Source organism: Ambystoma mexicanum, chromosome 5p (assembly GCF_040938575.1).
Source record: "Ambystoma mexicanum isolate Mex_15411 chromosome 5p, UKY_AmexF1_1, whole genome shotgun sequence".
NCBI classification, from domain to species: Eukaryota; Metazoa; Chordata; class Amphibia; order Caudata; family Ambystomatidae; genus Ambystoma; species Ambystoma mexicanum.
Window position 1 is genome coordinate 165,655,109 of NC_090930.1, and position 19,727 is coordinate 165,674,835.

Consider the following 19,727-nt stretch of genomic DNA (forward strand, 5'->3'; position numbering starts at 1 on the left):
CAATCTTTTCAATGGCTTTGTGAGTGGGTGATGAAGGAATCAACCACTTCTTCTTCCGTGCCTCCTCTGTGGACAAATGGCCATGTTCACAATTGTGGAAATGTTGGTTCGTGTTCCATCGGTGAACGTTCGTACAGTGTGGCATTACTGACCGCCATTTTTCCAGTAGAATTTCCAACGACCCTCCACATGTTTTTGAGCTCCACCAAAGATGGTTGCTGATTGACTTGGACCACTGTGAAATACCTTGCAATTCTTTTTTTTTACCTGCAGCCGACAATTTTTTATTGATTGATTTTGCAAGATGCCAAACGTCAAATTGGTGATTTATATTTTTGTACTGTTCTCTCATTGTCTTGGCAATTGAAACGTGTCTGTCCGTGGCTATCAGGTCGATCACCATTCCCCGCGATTGTAGTTCTTGCAATGATGCTACAAAGCCAACTTTCTCCATGGCCACTGAGGATGTACTTTGTGACACCTGCACGACCACCGAACTCACAATGTTCTTACTTTCCATGTCCTGAAAGTGGTAGGTGCAGTACTTGGCTGAAAATCCTGGGCTGTCGCACTGTCCATCACCGGCTAGCCTGAACCGTTTGCCCGCGAATGTACTATCAATAGACATTTTTTCCATTCTCCAAGCTTCGCTAATGGCTGGAAATAGATAATTGGTTTGGTATTTGTAGAACTGAGTTTTCGCAATGAAATGGATTCCCACAAACTGAAAGAAAGACTCTAATTTTTTAAAACTTGAACCACTAAAAAGTGCAGCCGCTGCACAAAGTAGATTGCCTGCTGGCAGTTGTCCCAGCATAGGTTGTGCAGACCATGAGAAAGGATGATATTTTGTACAGGTGGCATGTATTTTAAGGTTAGTGCCTCGAATTGCACGAGTCACATTAATGAATGGCTCCCCACATACTTCCCCACCAACCGAATGCCCACATTTCATCCGAATAATAATATCAATCAAACAACTATCGAATACAATGAATTTGGCCTCTTTCCTTATACTGTCACTCTGCATCCCAGCTGGTTCGGCCTGTAACGTTGAGGACATGTCACTCACATGAAAGGTAGAATCTCTGATATCGTCTTCCGCTATGTTCAGTGATATTGATGGTGTTTCATTGTCGTCCACTTCATTCTCTTCCATTGCAACATCTGTTCCTTCTCCGGAGATGGGTGAATAAAACAATTTCTTCAACTTTCTCGCGGTCTTAGTTTTTGCGGGTGTGGATTCTGTGAATTGATCTCCGACTGCATCCGAACTACCAGGAGGACATTCACTATCAATGGCTGGTGGTGGTATAGCTCCGTTGTCAATCACTTCATATTCTTCCCATTGGCACGATGCATCTCCAGTCTCAAGTCCCTGCCAAAAGGTTTGACAAGCAACATCTCTCGTTCGCTTCACTGTCTGTGTAGATCTAGTTCGTACACCCACTCGCAACTAGAGGACAGATTGGAAAAGGGATGTTCAGTTTAAACACAACTACAGTATTGAACTATTAACAGTGAAAAACAACATAATATAGTGACCAGGACACTAACCTTCTTTTGCTTTCTTTTCTTTGAAACCTTCTTGCCTCGAACTTCAACATCAGGACGCTGTTGCTCCGACTCGTGTGTGCATGTCTCCACTTCCTCTTGCGCTGCAACGACTATATTTTCATGATAAGCACATCCATCACGCACTGACGCTCCATCGACTCCCTGAAACATAGAACTTTCATTAGTATGTATAATAATATCGAAAACACAAAATGTACTTGGGGACCAATACCCACGTACATCTCAATAGCAAAACACGAATGAACGCTTTGTGTAGAACATTCAAACGACAATTATTCACGCATTGTTGATCTAGTTAGATGGAACTGTCAAGATCCATACCTCGGGCTCCTCATAGACTTCCGTTGATGATATTATTGAAGATGATGCTTCAGTGACTCCCTGAAACACAGTAATTGCATTAGTATGGTTTTCTATTTTGATAAAAAGAACAGAAACTTTGTGCAGACGTGAACGGCTCATCTAAATAGACCTGCACAAATGATCAGTTGTCTAAAATAAATAATGGATATGTAAATATGATTCGATTGGCTCGATCGTTGGAAGTGTCACCACCCAGAGATCTGCATCAACTACTAGGGGTGATGTTCTTGTAGAAGAAGCTCCGTCATCTCCCTGAAACATAGTACTTGCGTTAATAAAGAAGGAAGTATAGCGGATGTAATCACGTCATATGATTTCGCTTGATCGAACTGTCAGTATCCATACCTCGAAATGCATAAGAACATCAAGGGACGATGTAACTGCGGTGCACACTTCTGCAAGCTGTTGCGCCGACCCGTAACTGCACGCTCCCCCTTCTTCTTGGACTAATGCTCCATCGACTCCCTGAAACATAGGACTTTCATTAGTAATGAACACAATATTGAAAAAAGAAGACACATAGGAGGGCGACGACAGAAGGACATATCAATGGCTAAAAACGAAAGAAACATTGTGTGTAACAATCACGCTACAAGAATGCAAGATCTGATGATCTCCATCGATGGAACTGTCCTGAAACGTACCTCGAGCATCTGAGTGTCATCAACGGTAGTCGTCAATACGTTGGACTCCTCAGCATCTCCCTGAAAGACAGTACTTGCATTATTTTGGATAACAATAATTATAACTGAAAACAAAGACTAGAGGACGAGTACAAGGGTGTACCATTAGGTAAAATAATTACACGATAAATTAAAACTATTGATTTACATGCCTAAAACAAGTCAGTGGCAGAATAGCCAAGTAAGATTACCCGATAGGCGCTTGAAGTGGCTGATGACTGCAATAACGACACGGATGGAGAATCTTCCGCCTTCATATTGAGTGGATACATAAATGGGGAAATTATTGTTAGCTAATGCTACACACTACCGCAAGGCCGAGAGATAAATACGTAAACTTGACTCACCAGTGGAGGGATGTGGACGAATAGAGTGGGAATAGCGGTTGAGAGCAATTTTCGCTTCGCTCGCGGTGTGTTCTTCTTTATTAGCAATGATGTGGAGTACATGTCAGAGCTAAAGTGCCTGCTGCAGATGCGGTATCGATCACCCCTCTTGTCCGCAAAGACTTCTAGGACTCTACTTTCAAGCTCAGACGGTGGATATCCGCAATATCGGACCCATTCTCTTATCTGATCTATTGTCTTAGGGAAAACATGCATTATAGTACCTTCAGATTTATTATGGGTCTTCGAAGGGCAACCGCCAATGGAACAGGCAGGCATTGTGGAAAGTTCTGAAAAGTAAAGATCAACAATTCTCTATGAATACCAATGTGTTAAAAAATTAAATGACACATAAAAGGCTCAATGCAAGGTTCGTTTTGGTTCTTGGAACTATACACGTTATTCACATGCAGATAAGTATTTGAATAACTTTAAAAAAAATAGAAAAATAATTTGACTAAACTCAGAACATGTGACTAGTTCCTTGCATGTACTGTCTTGAACGAAAAGAAATTGGACGCAAAATGATTATGGTACATGGCCTTACCTTGACGAACAAACAGTTAGATTCCGGGATCAGAGTAGTTTCTTGTCGTAGAACAGGGAGCAGTTCACAGGTTGCAAACTGACGAGTTTCCTCGAAGTGGTCACGGAAGTTCACAGAGACGAAGAGCAGATAACCAGCACCTGCACGGGTTGACTAGCAAAGCGCAAAGAAGTTCTCATTAGAAATATGAAGTGGGTTATAAAGAATTCGAAACAGGGGTGTGTTTGTGAATGAATGACGTGTATATGTCGTGGCATTATGCGGTTTGCAGGGGGCCGTCCAGCGTGAGGGGGGATGCTTGGCAGGAGACACGGGGTCTGGAGGTAGACATGGGAACAACAACCCATGCTCTATAGACCACTTTGAAGTGTACATGGTCTTTGGCACCTCTTGGCCTTTATCGCTCCCTGACAGCTCCACTTGCCAGCACAAGTACCCCGGTGCGAACTGCCTTTGATAGGGCGGGGGGTGGATTGGGGCGGTGGTCGTGCAGACAACTCGTTTGCCGCAGGGCCTCACCAAGGAGAGGCCATCTAACTGCATGTAAGAGGCAGGCTGCAGGATCTAGTGCATGGAAGGCAGGGGGGTGAGTTTATAAATACCTCACCCTCCCAGGAGAATATATGGGTGCAGTTCACCCTGGAGACCCTGGATGCCTAGGCAGTTAGTCAGCAGCAGGCAGGAAGACTATTCAATGGAGACACACTAGATTCATTTAAAAAATCAAAACAACCATTGTTAAAATATATGTTGGGTTTTATTTTAGATCTTAATTTCAATTGAACATAAATAATAAACATTACACATTGTAAAGTTGCGGTTGCAGCACATCCAGGGAAAATCCGCGGTATTGTCCACTGTCGCTGGGGAAATGTTGTCTAATGGCAAGTACCGCACAGGCAGGTATTACTCTCCGAACGCGGTGTCCGAGCCTCCCGTGAAGCCACCAAGTGAAGCAACGATAGGCCACCAGCATGTACCACCTGTGAAAATGAAAGATGCAAACTGTATTAAAATGACAACTTTCTTATCACTGTCGATTCAGGTAAAAAATGTCATTCTGCTTTGAAAAAAATTCTATCTAGAAAATGCACAACATGGAACCAATTTACATGCATTCGAATGATGAGACGACCATGAAATAGTAGTGGCATCACTGACATCACAACCAGAGTATACTTACTCGTTACTCGGATTACGCGGACGAACAGTGCCGCAAAGTTCGTGCATAAGCACCATCATCATCCTCAACACGGTCCGTGAGAGGCAGGCTTCCCTGAACTCTGGCAGCTCGGTGATGCATTGCGGACTTGGCTCGCCTTCCGAAATGTAGGCCAGGCATCCCGAGTTTTCTCGGCAGCAGCAGTTCTCCTCCTCAGTTGGCATTAGCTCGCACCGATTGCACGTGCACCAGGTGGAGACGCCGTCCATGCGACATGGTCCAGGCTCTTCATCCGTTGACTGGTCCTCCCAACTGCCGTCCGAATCCCCATCGTTTTCGCGTGCTTGCCTTTCCAGTAGTTCTTCCTCGGTGTACTCGGGCTCGTACATATACGGCATTATTGTAGCCATTGTGTGGTAAAGAAAGTAAAATAATTTACAGAGATGGTACAGGTGTTCACAAGGCCGAGAAGCGGCGAAGGTAGCTGACCAGAGCACAGAAACGAGTCACAGAATACTCAAAGTAACACAGAGAGAGTAATGGAATCGAAAATCTGCTGCTGTGTGTTGTGAAACGGTGTGTTTATACTTATTGAGGAAAGAGGCGTCCTGCCATTTCCATGGCGACACGTCATTAGCTGAGGCGCAGCGATTGTTGACACGAAACGTGCTTTGGCGTTGGGAAATGGGCGGTACGCGTCTGCTGATGTCAGGCTCAGGGGCGGGGGATTTGATTTAGTGCCGCAAAAGCAGGTGAGCCAGGGCGATGGGGGGAAATGATAGGATTATCAGAAAATGGCGGCTGATTTCGAGTGCGTTAATGGACGAAAAGTCGGGTAAGGTCCATAGGAAAGTTTTCTACGATCTACCGAGTTATGCTTAAAAACACATGGCCGAACCGTAGGGACAATAAAAAAAAAAGTCCCGGAACTATCCTTTAAGTTATTAGGAAGCGAGCACACTTCATAATGAATGCATCCGCAAGATGGGCCTTTCAGGGGAGTAATATTATCCTGTGGCCAAAATAAGAAGCAGGCGCTGGGTTCGGCAGTATTGAGAGCTGGCAGTGCTATTTATTTTTAGCTAAAATATCGTGGCGGTTCATGAACGGGACAACGGACGTGTTTTAGTTTAGTAAAACTTTAAAGTGCGTTTAGATGAAGGCAGAAGCAATCACTGTTTTTCTACTATATATGTAGCCCCCGACTCCTATGGGCCCTGTTGGCTAAAGGGGTTATGCGTATACGAGGAGTATATAAATAAAGACAAGGCACATTAGGAGTTTGTTTAAAGCTTTTATTAAATGTATGTGTTTTATATAGACTGACTTACCTGACTGTACCATGTTCCCCACCATGGGGGACACATGGAACACTGGAGGACAATGGCAGGTCTCCCCTGCCAACCAACAGACATGGACTGGACTCACCTGGGAGAAGGAGAAGAACCGTTGAAAAGTGACAATTGATTGAAGGAGGGAGTGAAAAGAAAGCAACAAGAAAGCAGGACAGGGGACAAAGAAAGGAAAAAAAGATTAACGTTGCATGAAGGGTCACTTCCTCGAGCAGCCTCCAGGGCTCCCTGACCTTGCTGAGCCGGACTGCGTCTGTCAGCTGCAGCCCAGCAAAGGGAGAGGAAACGGTCCAGGCCACACGCGGGGAGCGCCTGGATGAATGAAAACTTGCGCGCCCGGGGCAGCGTGTACAGGCCGGATCCCAAGCAAGAGCATGTCCTGGGAGGCAATGGCCCGCCTAGTGGCCAACCCGGGCGGGCCAGCAGAAGAGAAAGTCCCGGGCGGTGTGGCCTGGCTGAAAATAACACCATGGGACACGTGTTGCCGCAACCCAAAACGGAGAGTGGCCTGTTGGCTACAGCCCGCCCAGTGGCCAACCTGGGCAGGCCAGAGGTAGGCAAAGACCCGGGCCGTGTGCGCAGTGCGGCCTGGGTGAAGAGCATGGCCGTGCCAGGGAAAGTCTGCCCGCCCTGGCCTCGCGGGGCGAGTGGTGAATAAAAGACCTCAGCGACACCAGCACTGCCGGGGGGCCTGGCGGCAATCTGCTCTCCCCGGGGAGAGCAGGAGGAAGCAGAACTTACTTGGAGCACCAGCCGCAATGTCTTAAGCGGCGGGGACACATCGCGGAGTGCCTCGGCTGGACGCTTGCTTTGCCCATCGAAGGCTCACACCTCCACAGAGGAAAAATAAACCGAGGGCTCTCAGCCCTAGGACAGTGTGTACACACCGCCATGGAGGAAATTTAATCCGGCACCTTCTAGCAGGGAGTGTGTGGGCTCAGGACTAACAGTTGGGGTTCTACTCAGCATTTTCACCACCACATAGGAAATATGGGTTTATAAGCCCCAGCATATTGGGCTCCCAGAGCCCAATATGAAAACGGGGGGTCCCAAAGTCCTAGGGGAGGAATTTGCACGTGTTCACCACCATGAAGGCAGTAAGAGCACATATGGATACCAGGGCTGCCAAAGCCACCAATATGCCCTGTGAAAGCCATCTGCGGCAGAGCGGGGGTTTGTGTTCATGTGTGCAGAAGGACAGGGACGGCACCAGCAGAAGGTACTGTCATTTACTGACTTTGTTTTGGGACTGACCAATGAGGACTGTGGGTTAGTTCATGAGGGCAGACTGCAGCTGCCATGGTGGTTCAGTGTCAGTGTTAAAGTAAATGTGGAATGTGAGGCGGATGTAGTAACCGGATGCTCGGAGTGAAGTCATTGTTAACCTGCATAATGTTAATGTGCATAGGGGTTTGAGCAATGGGTGTCCCCTACCCATATTAATGCATCATCAAACATGGAATGGGACTATAGATTGGGGCAGGGGGTTGAATTGAAGATATCAGTTATGTTTAACCTTTGCATTTTATTTTATATAAAAGCCTGTGAGGGCACTAAAACTCCCCACCGTTGTACTGTGCCTCATTAACATCCAGGAACTCGGCATTGTGTGCATCTCCTGTACTAACCTTTTCATTGCAGGTTGCTGAGCACACCTCACCCGAGCTGGTGGACTGTGAGGGGGTGGTGGTGTTCTTGTGGTTCGCCATTTCCTGGCCCACAGTATTTTTAATGCTAGGCTTCACAGGCCAGGAAAAAACCAACAGGGTCTACTTTGCTACATATAGGAAGTGTCTGCTTTGCTATTCTAATTGTTAAATGTTTGGCTCGTGGAGACATCTTGCTATATAATTGTGGCAGTCATTTTGGTCAAACAAATTGATCAGCGGCAAATCGTTCAATTGCCTTGGTCCTGCGAAATTGTGAACAGTGAAAACAGACTAAGCTCAGTATAAAGCACAGCAGGTTTACCGTTTGGATGATTGTGGAACTCTGGTAAAGCCAGCTTCAACCAAGACCGTGTCACCAGAACACTGAAAAGGGAGAATGTGAGCTATATACGATTCTAAATCTAATGCTGTACAGTCGGGACAAGTATGTTTTGTTAAGGACTTCAAAATGAACTCCCTCGCCCACCACGTTGGTTTTGCATTGTACCTCTTGGGTTTTGTCTTGCGTATTTGTGAAAACGCGCACATAACCTGTGTAAAAAAAAAAGCCCATCCATTTCATTTTTATCAACGCAATCTCTGTGGAACATGTTTCTCGACAACATGGGATATGTGTGGTACGAAGACTTGCACGCATAAACAGACATAGCACAACCTACGCACACACCAGAGCGTGTTTAATTTCTCCGACTGTCCGATAGCTTCCATATTACACATTATCAGTGCTGTTTGTATGAACAGCGATGCCATTTAAAATCATTGGTCGGGTTTGCAACCACTGTTAAACTAAACGCAGACTAAAGGAACGCAGGTAACTTGCGTAGTAGCATTGAGACTTGATCAATATTTTGATCTGCGAAGTAGACCATTTCATATAAATACAAAGTAGCTTTCAGCTGGCGGACATTCGAGGCCTGCTCAGTCAGAACTCATTGGCAATAAAAAGCCAGTCCGATAACTAAGCAAGTTAAGCGCTCATTGCATTCTCTCCAGGAGCCAGAAGTTTTAAAAGCGACCAAATCTGAAAATGATGGGAACGAACACTATAAACGTTAATATGTTCGTTTTCTTTCTGTTCTCGCCTATTCTGCTTGATGTTAGGAGGAAGCGGGAATCGGACTTTTAAAAATAACCTCTGTAGATGTACAATCGTTCTCCTCGCTGCACAATCCCTGTGGGGCGTTGAAAGCAAAATTGTTGAGTGCTTGGCTTCTGCTTGTCCCCAAGAAGAGCTGGGTTACTTGAACAACTCTGCATGCAGTAATAATGCTGAAATAAAATGGCTACCTAGGGGAAAACAAACGCAGACTAGAGTTCACATCATACTGATATGAGTATCTGGAGATACAATCAAGTACTACTTACAGCAGAAAACACTAGGTACCCACACCTCCAAGCCAGTCCATGGACAATTTGATAGCCATTTTAATGAAACCCGTATCTTTTAACAGTAACCTTTATTTTGAAAACCAAATGCATTTGAATATGTAGCATAAATTAAAAGATTCAATAAATATTTTTAAAAGCGTCAAATAACTATCAAATAACATTAACAGATGGCGGCCGCCATTTTTGAAGTAAAATGGCTGACAAATTCAGCACACAGTAGAAATTGAGCCAAAGAGTTCAACAGGTGGTGTGGTTGGAGGGAAAATGGGTGGAAATGGGAGGTAAAGCCTAAAGATTTCACTTGGCAATGGGCATTAAATGGGGGGGACACAGAGCTAAACTACATATATCCATCCTCATATGTCAACCTGCATTGAAAAGAATTACAAACCTACATTCAAAGCCCCTATTTCAAGCTCTTATGTTAATGAAAATAGTTTTGGCTTTATTGGTAGCGCTTTCAGCGCCACCTAATAGCTAAAACTAAATAGGTATTGCATTGCTTTTAATTCAGCTTTGGTGGTAATTTTATTTAGAGACGCAATCATTTTAGCCATGTAGAATTGGCCGGAGTTGGGGCTCCTTCATAAAATTCTAATTTTCACAGCCAGGATTCCAAACTTTAATTGTAAGGTAGTTCTAATTTTCCCTTGGTCACTGAAACTATACAAATACATGGGGATGGCATGTATAAAAAGCCTTGACTAACCTGTAGAGTAAAAGCAAATACATCAATATTAATGCCTGTGCTTTCCCACTTCATTAGGTACTGGGAATACAGTTATTGAGGCTGTAAAAGTGTTAATTGAACATGGAGTCCAGGCCAGCTTTATCATCCTACTCAGTCTGTTCTCTACCCCACACGGTAAGTTCCTAGGTCTCCTTGTTTGGCTAGTGAAATGCACTGATCAGTGTACTCTCGCTATAATTCTAAGAGACCAGTGTGCCATTTTGAAAAAATGTTTGTGTGATGTGGAATGACTGTAAATGATTTAATACCTGCATGTTAACATCCACATTTGAAGGGGGGAATGTACTGCTGTAAAATAGGCCATAGTGGAGTTCCAATTGAAAAGAGCTAAACTAGGCCATTCTGCTTGTTAATGGTTGGAGATTCCTACCGAATCTCTTGTAGTTTCGGTCAAGGACTAGTTAACGGCTCGCTTTGCTTCTGGTCCTTTGATTTTGAGTTGCCCGCCTCTGTAGGAAATGCCTGTATTTTTCTTATTTCCAGGTATCCTTCTGAAGGAGCGATCTTCTGTCGCGGGCTGGGAGACAGATTCCATCCAAGCCTAGCCATACTGGTTATCAAGAATCTGAGCTACCAAGATTGGGACTGCTCTCAAGATGTTCTTGGTGTGTTGCTGTCACCAGCAGGCCTTTTCGTTGAGGCTCTTTTATTCTTCGATGCAGAAAGTATTTTCCAGTAGTTGCTGTGCTAAAGGTCTCGACCTGTTGTGCTCTCTGGTAATTGTTTTTAGAGTCTACCTTTTTTTTTTAAATTGGTTGCACTATTCAGGAATATTTCACCCTATATGTGCACATCTGAGCCTTTGATGTCATGCTGGTTATTGAAAAAGCAGTTCAACTCCTTTCCCTGCAAAGACTTATGTGCTTTTGTCTTGGGAATTGAAACTGGTGTTCTTCTTGCTGCAGCTTTTGAACCTGAGCAGTCTTGCCCCTTGCAGCTCATGATTTTGAAAACAATCTGTCGGACTACTGTCATGTCTACGTGCCACCTGGGCACGCTGCAGGTGTTCTGTGGTAGCCCCTTTTTTATGTTCAAGAGTTAAAAATAACTATCAAATTCCTCTTGCTGTGTTTTCGTTCCCTCCTTATCCTTTTGAGACAGCAGTTTCACCATCATGCCTTTTGCGCATCTCATGGTCCAAGGCAGTGGTCTTCAAACTTTTAGGCCGGGGCCCCCCGGAGCAAAATTTGGGCAGGCCGGGACTCCCCCAAAAAATGCCAAATGGATAGTATGTATGATATGATAGGTTATTTAGAACACGCTTAATACCCAGAGCTTTCTAAGCGCGGACCCGGGGATTGAACCTGTGTTGCTTCGTGTTGTCTTGCTTCCAAGGCGAGCATGTTGCCGCTGAGCTATCCTCCCGGGCTGTCACCACTATTGCGTGCTGTCGCCACACCCTACTCCCAGTATAGTCCCTGGGCTCCCCCACCTGCTCCCATCAGTCGTTGGGTTCCCTCATCCCACTCCTACCCAGTCCATGGGCTCTCCCCACCCCATCACACATCATGGGCTTTCCCCACCCTTCTCCTACCACTATCCCATGGTTCCTGCCCCTCCTGCTCCCACCACAGTCCCTGGGCTCCCCCATCCCATTCCCAACACAATCCGAGGGCCAGTGGTGGCTGGTGAATTTTTGAAGTGGAGGGGCATAACTATTTCCCCCAAAAATGCATAAGCGACCGAGAGCAGTGAGGGAGCCTGAACCAATCCAGGGGCGATCAGGTGGGTGGGGGGGTTTCTCCCATGATTTAAAAAAAAAAAGTTGCATTGTAGAGCGTACTTTAAAAAAAGAAATGGGTAAATAGCCAAACAGTTTGCAATTGGTGCTGGAGGGCCAGGGGGCAGGCATGACCAAAAATTCCATCCCTGGACCCTGGGCCCCACTCGACCTAACACAATCAACATGATTATGTGTATATGCAAGGCATTGGGGTGCCAAGGGGGAAAGCCTGGTATTTTTGACTGGACATCTATGATAGAAATCCAGTATAAAAATACCATCCCTGTTCCCTGGGCTCCACAGTGCCTCGGAAGGAGAGCTGATTTTGGCAGGTGGGTAGGTGGATTGTGCAACAAAGGCATTTAGGCATTTTTAAAATGCCTTTGTTGTACAGCCCTCCTTCCCCCTCTATCCACCACTTGCCAAAATCAGCTCAACGGACCAAAACAAACTAACACACATTCATACAGCAACCACTCTATCATTCACACAAGCATCCATCACCCTACACTCACTCATAACACAAGCATACATGCATCCATAAAGATGTTTAAATAAAGAATAATGAACATAAATGTACCTTCTGCAGGGGCCTGCGTATGCGTGCTGAAACGCCCCGCTCCAGGCTGCTCTGTCCGTATGCGCGAGGAGGCCCAGGAGCTCACCCTCGCACATAGACATGCAGTGCCCCATCCAGCATTTCCAATGAGCTATACAATGCTGGCGAAGCAAAACGCCCCGGCCTTGCATGGCTCAGTGAGCATGTGCGGCTGGGGCACTGAACAGAACTGTCAAAGGGAAATGGTGTTTCTCTTTGACAGTTCAGCCAGCCCAGGAGCACTCCCGCAGCTGAAAAAAGCAGATGAGGGAGTGCTCATTGTTCACTGGGCTGGCTCCTCCATAATGGGTTTGGGACCACTGGGTGGGCGCCCCCTCGACACTATGGATGAGCCGCCAGGGTCGGACTGGCCTATAGGGCAATAGGGCAATGCATGTATCAAAAATTCAAAATGCTAGTATGGGCCATTTAAAATGGCCCACCTTTTTGGCCAATGTGGGCCAGTTTGAGTTACTTCACTATGCAGTTAGATTTTGACAATTGAGTAGTTAGTAATTTTGACCATTGTTGCTGAATAAATATTCTTTAAATATCACAATTTACTTTTTAACACAAAGCACCCCCTTGGGCACTGTTCAAACAGTCTGTGACTGAAGGAATGAATATCCATTTACAACTGCGGGGCACATCTTCAGTGGGGTCTGAGACCGTTTCATGCTTCTGCCAGACCATGTGAGCCGCCCCTGCCATTTCTTCAATCTAAAAAAAAAAAAAAAATCTTAGTTTTTATTTTTTATTTCATGCTGGCCTCTCACGGCCCCCCAGGGATGCGGCCGCTGCCCACAGTTTGAATACCGCTGGTCTAGGGCATATTAAATGGACAATCTGTTTTTAAACTAGTTTGCTGAGCCTTGTAAGAGCAATGCCACCACCAAGTAGGCCATTTCCCATTTTCCCATTGGTTTGTCATGTATATGAATGTCTACGAATAGGGTTCAAAAAGCCGTCTGCCACTGCTAAGGTTGCCACTGCGCGAGTAGCTTTTACTCTTACGTTCTGTCCCCTTTCCTCCATACTTCTGGGACATTCCGTCCTGTGGGACGGGACCGGAGCACGTTTGTAAAAAAGCATCAAATTGAAAATGTGTCCTTCTCTTTTTACGCGGGGTACCGCACACGGCCGTAACCCCGCCCTCCTTAGCTCCGCAACGCCCTTCAGTCCTTTTCTCCGCGCGGTCGTGGCTGGATTTACTAGCATCACCGGGAAGACCTTTTTTCTTTCCCCTTGTCCTTCTCTCCTGCTCCAGTTCTGCGGTCGTGTTGTCCTCCGTCTATGCCGGAGCATCTGGGATTTTACACTTGTTCCTCTTACGAGCGTCGCTTCACTAGGGCGGATCCCCATTCTGTCTGATTGCGGTGTCTGGGACCGGATCACCGTTGGAACTCGTGTTTCTTCTGTGACGCCCTTTCGGTCCGGGCACTTCAGCGTCGTCTTCGTAGGTGGAAGGAAATCTTCCAGAAGGTTATTCCATCGCATTTCCAACTCTTCATTGACGGAAAGAAGAGACGCCCGGTAAGTTCTTTACTTTTCAGGCCACCCCGGCCGGGGTGACTCCTTCCCGGGGTCCTCCATGTCCGGGAGGGGCTTCATAAGCTCTACTACAGGGGTTATCCCTGAGGTGCCTCTCAGGCCTAATAGGCATACCAGGGTTTTCTCTGCGGTTTCCGCAAGGGGCCTGCAGGTCCTTCGCAGATCACGATCCAAGGTTCACCGATCAGGTTTTAATAGCCAGCCTAGTCTTGCTGAGGCATTGGGTACCGGAGTTCGCTCCGAGGTCTCCTTGTTAGGAGCTTCCGGAGCAGACACCGGGGTGCGCCCTGAGGCCTCTGAGGCTTTCTGTACCGAACCACGGTTCGAGGCCCCTCTCGGGGGAGCTATTAAGACCGGACTCTATTCCGAGGTACCTCTTCACGAGGCTAAGGTGTGTACCAACAGAACTGAGAGGCCTGTTAAGGTCTTGTCTGTGAGGTGGATTCCACATCTTTCCCGCACTCGCAGTGTTACCAGTTCTGTGCAGGGTGCACAGGGAGAGGTTGTCGACAACACCTCTGTTACCGGCTTTGTTGAGGTTCCTCCTTTGGAGGCTAATTTAAGAGACACTATGTCCAGTAAACCTTCAAGGCCCCGTAGTACCGGCTCTGCTGAGGTTCCTTGTGTCAAGGCTAAAATCTCAGTCAAGTCCCCTGACCAGTCTGTGGAGTGAACTGCCTCATCGTATGTGACGCAGTTCTCCTCAGATGTTCACAAAATGGCGGGCGTTCCCGCGTGGTCTACGGTGGCCATTTTGGATTTTTCCCTCACACCCACGCTATCGTCAGCGGGTGCTGGGAATCTTCTTTTTGGTGGACAACCTTTTCCACGCGACAGTGTCAACCTGTTCCTGCCCTTCCTATGACTGGTGTGCTCGGATGCCACTACCACATTCGCTCTTGCTTCCTCCTACATCTGGCCCATTGGTCTATGTAGAGCCGGTGGGTGGCGGGCGCTCTTGGCAGCCCTCTTCACTGCATTTGTGGGGTTATGATCCTCATGAGAGGCCTCTGCCCACTCCAGCACCTAAGGTCTTGGCAGAGGATGCCTTTTTTGGGACATTTCAGTCTAATGCACTCTGATCCCATGAGAGAGTACTTTAAGGGCCTCTTTAGAGAAATCTGCCCTCACTCCATTGCCTGCCCCGACAGTTCCTGTCACGGCACCTGTTGCTCCGGCGGCAGCACCTCCTCTGCCTCCCGGGTCTCCTCTGGCTCTTCCGCCTCTGCCTCCCTTGTCACCTGTGGACAAGTCCTCAGCAGAGCGTGATGTCAATCTGACGCCGGTCGCATCGCAGTCGGGGGACTCGGATGCTTTAGACGACCCCTTGGCAGATCAGGATAGTGAAGACCAGCCCCGCTCAGTCAGAGTATTTCACGACCGGGTACTGGACATGTCACTCCTGGACAGACAAGTCCCCGAGGCACCTGCTCTGCAGGAAGGGGTGCTATCGGGGGCACTGACCTTGTCTCAACAGAAGCGCACCAGCCTGTTCCTCCAGAGCAATGTCCTTGCCGAGACCCGCAAGGTCTGGGATGAGCCCCACACCAGGCTACACATAAAAGAATTGACGCCCGTTATAGGCTTCACACCTCCGAGGGAGTAGGCTTGGCGTCATGTCCGCTTCCGTCCCCGACAGTGGTAGCGGCTGCCACTCTGCAATCTAAGCCGGCTTCTGCGACTTCCGCAGCTGCGGTCCAGGTTCTGTCCAAGGAGGACAAATTGCTCGATTCCTTGGGCAAGAAGAGTTTTGCTAACTCGGCGCTGCAGTTGCGTCAGGCTAACACAGAGCTCATTTTAGCAGCGGCAAATATGAAACTGGAGAGATTTGGCTGACTTCCAAGAGTTCATTCCGGCAGACAAATTGGAAGACTTCAAGGGCGGTCTGTCAGACGCCAAGATCTTGGCGCAGGATATGCTGGAGGCTGTTGCGCACCATGGCGACACTTCTGCTCGAGGCCTCATGCTGGGGGTGGACATCTCTCGTCAAGTTTGGCTTCATGCAACCAAGTTTTCGAAGGAGGTCCGAGATAGTTCTGGACCTGCCTTTTGATGGCAAAGAGCTGTTTCATTCTACGACTGATGACGAGCTCACCAAGACCAAGGCCAGAACGCAAACTGCCAAGTCTCTGTCGGTGCTAGTGAAGGCCCCAGTCAACGCTCGGAGATCTGATTTCCAGCCTCGGTCCTCTTCAGGTTTCAGAGGGTTCCAGGACCACAGGCCTCGTAAGTTTGACCCGCTGAGAGGTAACTCCCGCTGGAGACGGCAACAAGGTCGTTTTTTCCCCTGGGTCTTCAGCCTCCGCTTCAGGGACAGGTAGTCTCTCCGCCTAAAAGTCTGCAAAATGATATTTTTTGGCGCTCCCACGAGACTCCGGTGGGAGGACGAATCTCGTCTCATCTCGTCTCGTCTCGTCTCGAGACGTGGCAAACGGTCACCGACGACCGGTGGGTTTTGTGCATCGCTCGGGCAGGCTTACGCCTGCCCCTCCCCCCCTCTACCCCACCCTTCAATCCTCCCTTTCAGCAGTCTGGGACACCCTCCCTCAAGGCCGAGGTCCAAAAACATCTAGATCTCAGAGCGATAGAATCTGTTCCCCTAGGGGAACGAGGGGAGGGCTTCTACTCTTGTCTGTTCACGGTGGCAAAACCCAACCAGGCTGGCCTGCGCGCCATTCTAGACCTTTCCCAGTTCAACCTTTCTCTTCCCCAAGAGAAATTCAAGATGATTACGTCCTGCCAAATAAAGTCCTCTCTTCAGAAGGGCGACTGGCTCAGTGTTGTGGACCTTCAGGATGCTTATAATGCATATCCTGATTTGGAGGCCGCATCGGAAATATCTGCGGTTCTCTCTGGGAGAGGAGCACTATTAGTTTTGAGTGCTCCCTTTTGGTCTCGGCTCTGCGCCGCGTGTCTTCACAAAGATGTCAGTCATTGCAGCTTTTTTAAGGCTACAGGGTATTCATGTGTATCCATATTTGAACGATTGGCTTCTGCGTAGTCCTTGTCCAGTGAAAGCTTCGGGCAATTTTTTAGTCTCTCCTTCAGCTCCTGTTCTGTCTTGGGCTGTTGGTGAACTGGCAGAAATCCTCCATGATGATCTCTCAGGACCTGATACTCCTGGGTTTCCATTGGAACACTATCGACTGCAGGGTGTACTTGACGATGGACAGGATGGCGGATCTGTTAACCATGTGTCAGGTCTTCATTCAGTCGGAAAACATGTCCGCCTGGTGGTTCCAGAGGCTTCTGGGCCTCATGACCTCGTGCATGCTTGCCCTCCCTCTGGCAAGTCTCAAGATGCAACTTATACAGTTGGCTCTTTGAAGCTCCTGCCTCCAGGCGGTGGACCCAGACCCCGAAATGATCCCGGTTCCACCCTACATGAGGACGGATCTTCTTTGGTGGTCTTCCTCCAACAATATGTTGGTGCGTGCGCCCTTTCAGGAGCCCTTCCCTCAGGTGACCATTACGACCGACTCCTCCCTTATCGGGTGGGCCACGACGATGGATAATCTTCAGGTTTTCGACCTGTGTTCGCCGCAGGACAGACAATTCAACATAAATTATCTGAAACTTTTGGCGATTTTGTTTTTTTTTTTATTTTTTTTTCCTGGTGCTCAAATCTTTCAAGCCAGGGATTGTGAACAAGGTGATCCGCAACCGCACGGACAATGCGGTATCCATGTTCTGTCAACAAGCAGGGGGGTACCAGGTCACCTCACCTTGTATATCTAGCCATTCAGATTTGGGAGTGGGCCATTCAGCATTGTGTTTGGCTGTTGGCGGTACACTTTCCGGGCCAGCTGAATGTAACGGCAGACTCTCTCAGCTGGCGAGCGGTGGTCAGCTACGAATGGGAGCTGAACACAGAGATCTTCTCTGAACTTTTTCACCATTGGGGCACTCCAGAAGTGGACCTCTTTGCGACGTCATTGAATAAGAAACTTCCTCTTTATGCTTCCAGGAATGGGCTCGGAGCTTCATCCCTGGGGGATGCTCTCGAGATTCCGTGGCACAACATGAGGGCTTACGCCTTCCCGCCTCTTCCTCTGATTCACCGGGCGCTATGCAAGCTCAGGAACATGTTGAATTGCACTCTCCTGTTCATAGCCCTGTGGTGGCCAGCAAGATTCTGGATTTCAGAGCTTCAGCAGCTGTCAGTCTGCTCACCGATCAGGCTTCTGATTCCCGACCTGCTTCACCAGAGTGATCAGCAGATGTTGCACCCCTCCCCACAATCATTCAGCTTGGCGGCCTGGTGCCCGAGTTCAAATCTTTAGAGTTTTCAATCTGTCCGCTGATGATATGCGTATTATCCAAGCGGCTAGAAAACCTTCGACCAGGTCTCGGTATAGGAGTAAATGGCCCCGTTTTTGTCACTGGTGTTCTAGCTAAAAAGCTGGACCCCATTGAAGCTGTCATCGATACGGTCCCGTCTTTCATTTCTCATCTGGCAGCTTTGGGCATGCATGTCTTGTCCTGTAGGACTTACTTGTCGGCTATTGCTGCTTGCTTGTAATTAAACCGCGTTTTGCAGGTCTTTTGCATCTATAGCCACCTGCTCGTAACCCGCATCCCAGGTGGGATCTGAATGTGGTCCTTACTGCTCCGTCATAAACCTGGCAGACTTGAAATAATTTCATGGAAAATGGCCTTTCTGATTGCGGTGATTGCAAGGCGTGTAAGCGAACTTCAGGCCTTGTCAGAGCGCCCATTCCTCACCTTTCGTAAGGATAAGTTTGTCCTCCGGATCAATCCTTCTTTCCTTCCGAAGGGGATATCCGATCTCCATTTGAATCAGTCTATTTCCTTGCCAGTCTTCTTCCCAGAACCGGCTTCAGATGCCGAGTCGGTTCTACATAATTTGGATGTAAGGCGAGCTCTTAAGTTTTATTTGAACAGAACATCTAATCTTCGGAGCTCTTCCCAGCTCTTGGTGACCTTCGGAGACCCGGAAGGAAAGCCAGCCTCGAAAGCAGCTATCTCCCTATGGATTGCTTCCTCTATCTCTGAGGCTTATGCCGTTCAGGGCCTTCAGTCTCTGAGGCGGATTCATGCCCATCTTGTGCAGGGCAAGGCAGCTGCCATTGCCTTCGAAAAATATGTTCCCTGGGAAACCATTGCCAAAGCAGCTACATGGGTTTCCCTATCAGCTTTTGTGAAACATTACTGCCTAGTTCTGAGCTCCGGGGCCGATGCTCAGTTCAGGCAGGATTTTCATAGAAACCTCTTTCAATAAAGGAGTTCCATCCACCCGTAGTGCTTGGTAATCTCCCTAAAGTATGGAGGAAAGGGGATTGGACGTAGCAGTATAATAAAGTTACATACCGTATTGACTACCTTACTCCATAGTCCCCTTTCCTCCATACGCCCGCCTCCACATTTTCAATTTGATGCTTTTTTATAAAAGTGCTCGGTCCCAACCCATGGGACGAAATGCCCCAAAAGTATGAAGGAAAGCGGACTATGGACTAGGAGTAAGGTAGTCACTATGGTGAGTAACTTTATTAAAACTGCAGAGTCTCGCACCATGCACTGAATCTGGCAAACATTTGTATGCCATAAGCACAGGTGTAAATGGGATCATGACAAAACACTAACCAGATAATCCCCTTCCAAGATCTAAGAAGTCACAGACCTGGTCAATCCTTTCAATTGCTCCTCCCTCCCACATCATAGAGGCAAGAAGTCACTTATTTCATACCTGCAATTCTCTGTAAGCTAGATTGATCTGTGATGGGAGACACACAGATGACTTCCTCTAGAAGGGGGTCCTTCACAATCGCTCCCTCTGCTATTGTTTCAAATCAAGGTTTCCTGCCTACCTCCATGCTAGCCTAAGGCATCATTATTTTCTGCCAGAGATTGGGTTTCCTGATTTGACCTGGATTTCATAATTCTTGTTATGTCTTCAAGCTCCCTGTGGACTCTTCACTAAAGCCTCGATATCTCTCTGCGCTTTGGACTGCAG

At 47.6% G+C, this 19,727-nt stretch overlaps 1 protein-coding gene across 2 annotated transcripts in view; it reads left to right on the forward strand.

The window, feature by feature from the left end:
• The window catches only part of UPRT (uracil phosphoribosyltransferase homolog), a 183,882-nt gene that overhangs the window by 99,831 nt on the left and 64,324 nt on the right, over positions 1-19,727 (forward strand). Inside the window, exons 6-7 of one of the 2 annotated variants that reach the window (XR_011274137.1) lie at positions 9,897-9,995; positions 10,365-10,597. Coding sequence is in view for 1 of the 2 variants with exons in the window: in XM_069612581.1 (XP_069468682.1) it covers positions 9,897-9,995 (99 nt within the window). In the remaining variant the exon portion in view is untranslated. The remainder of the gene's footprint in view (positions 1-9,896; positions 9,996-10,364; positions 10,598-19,727) is intronic. The other variant, XM_069612581.1, reaches the window with a different exon arrangement.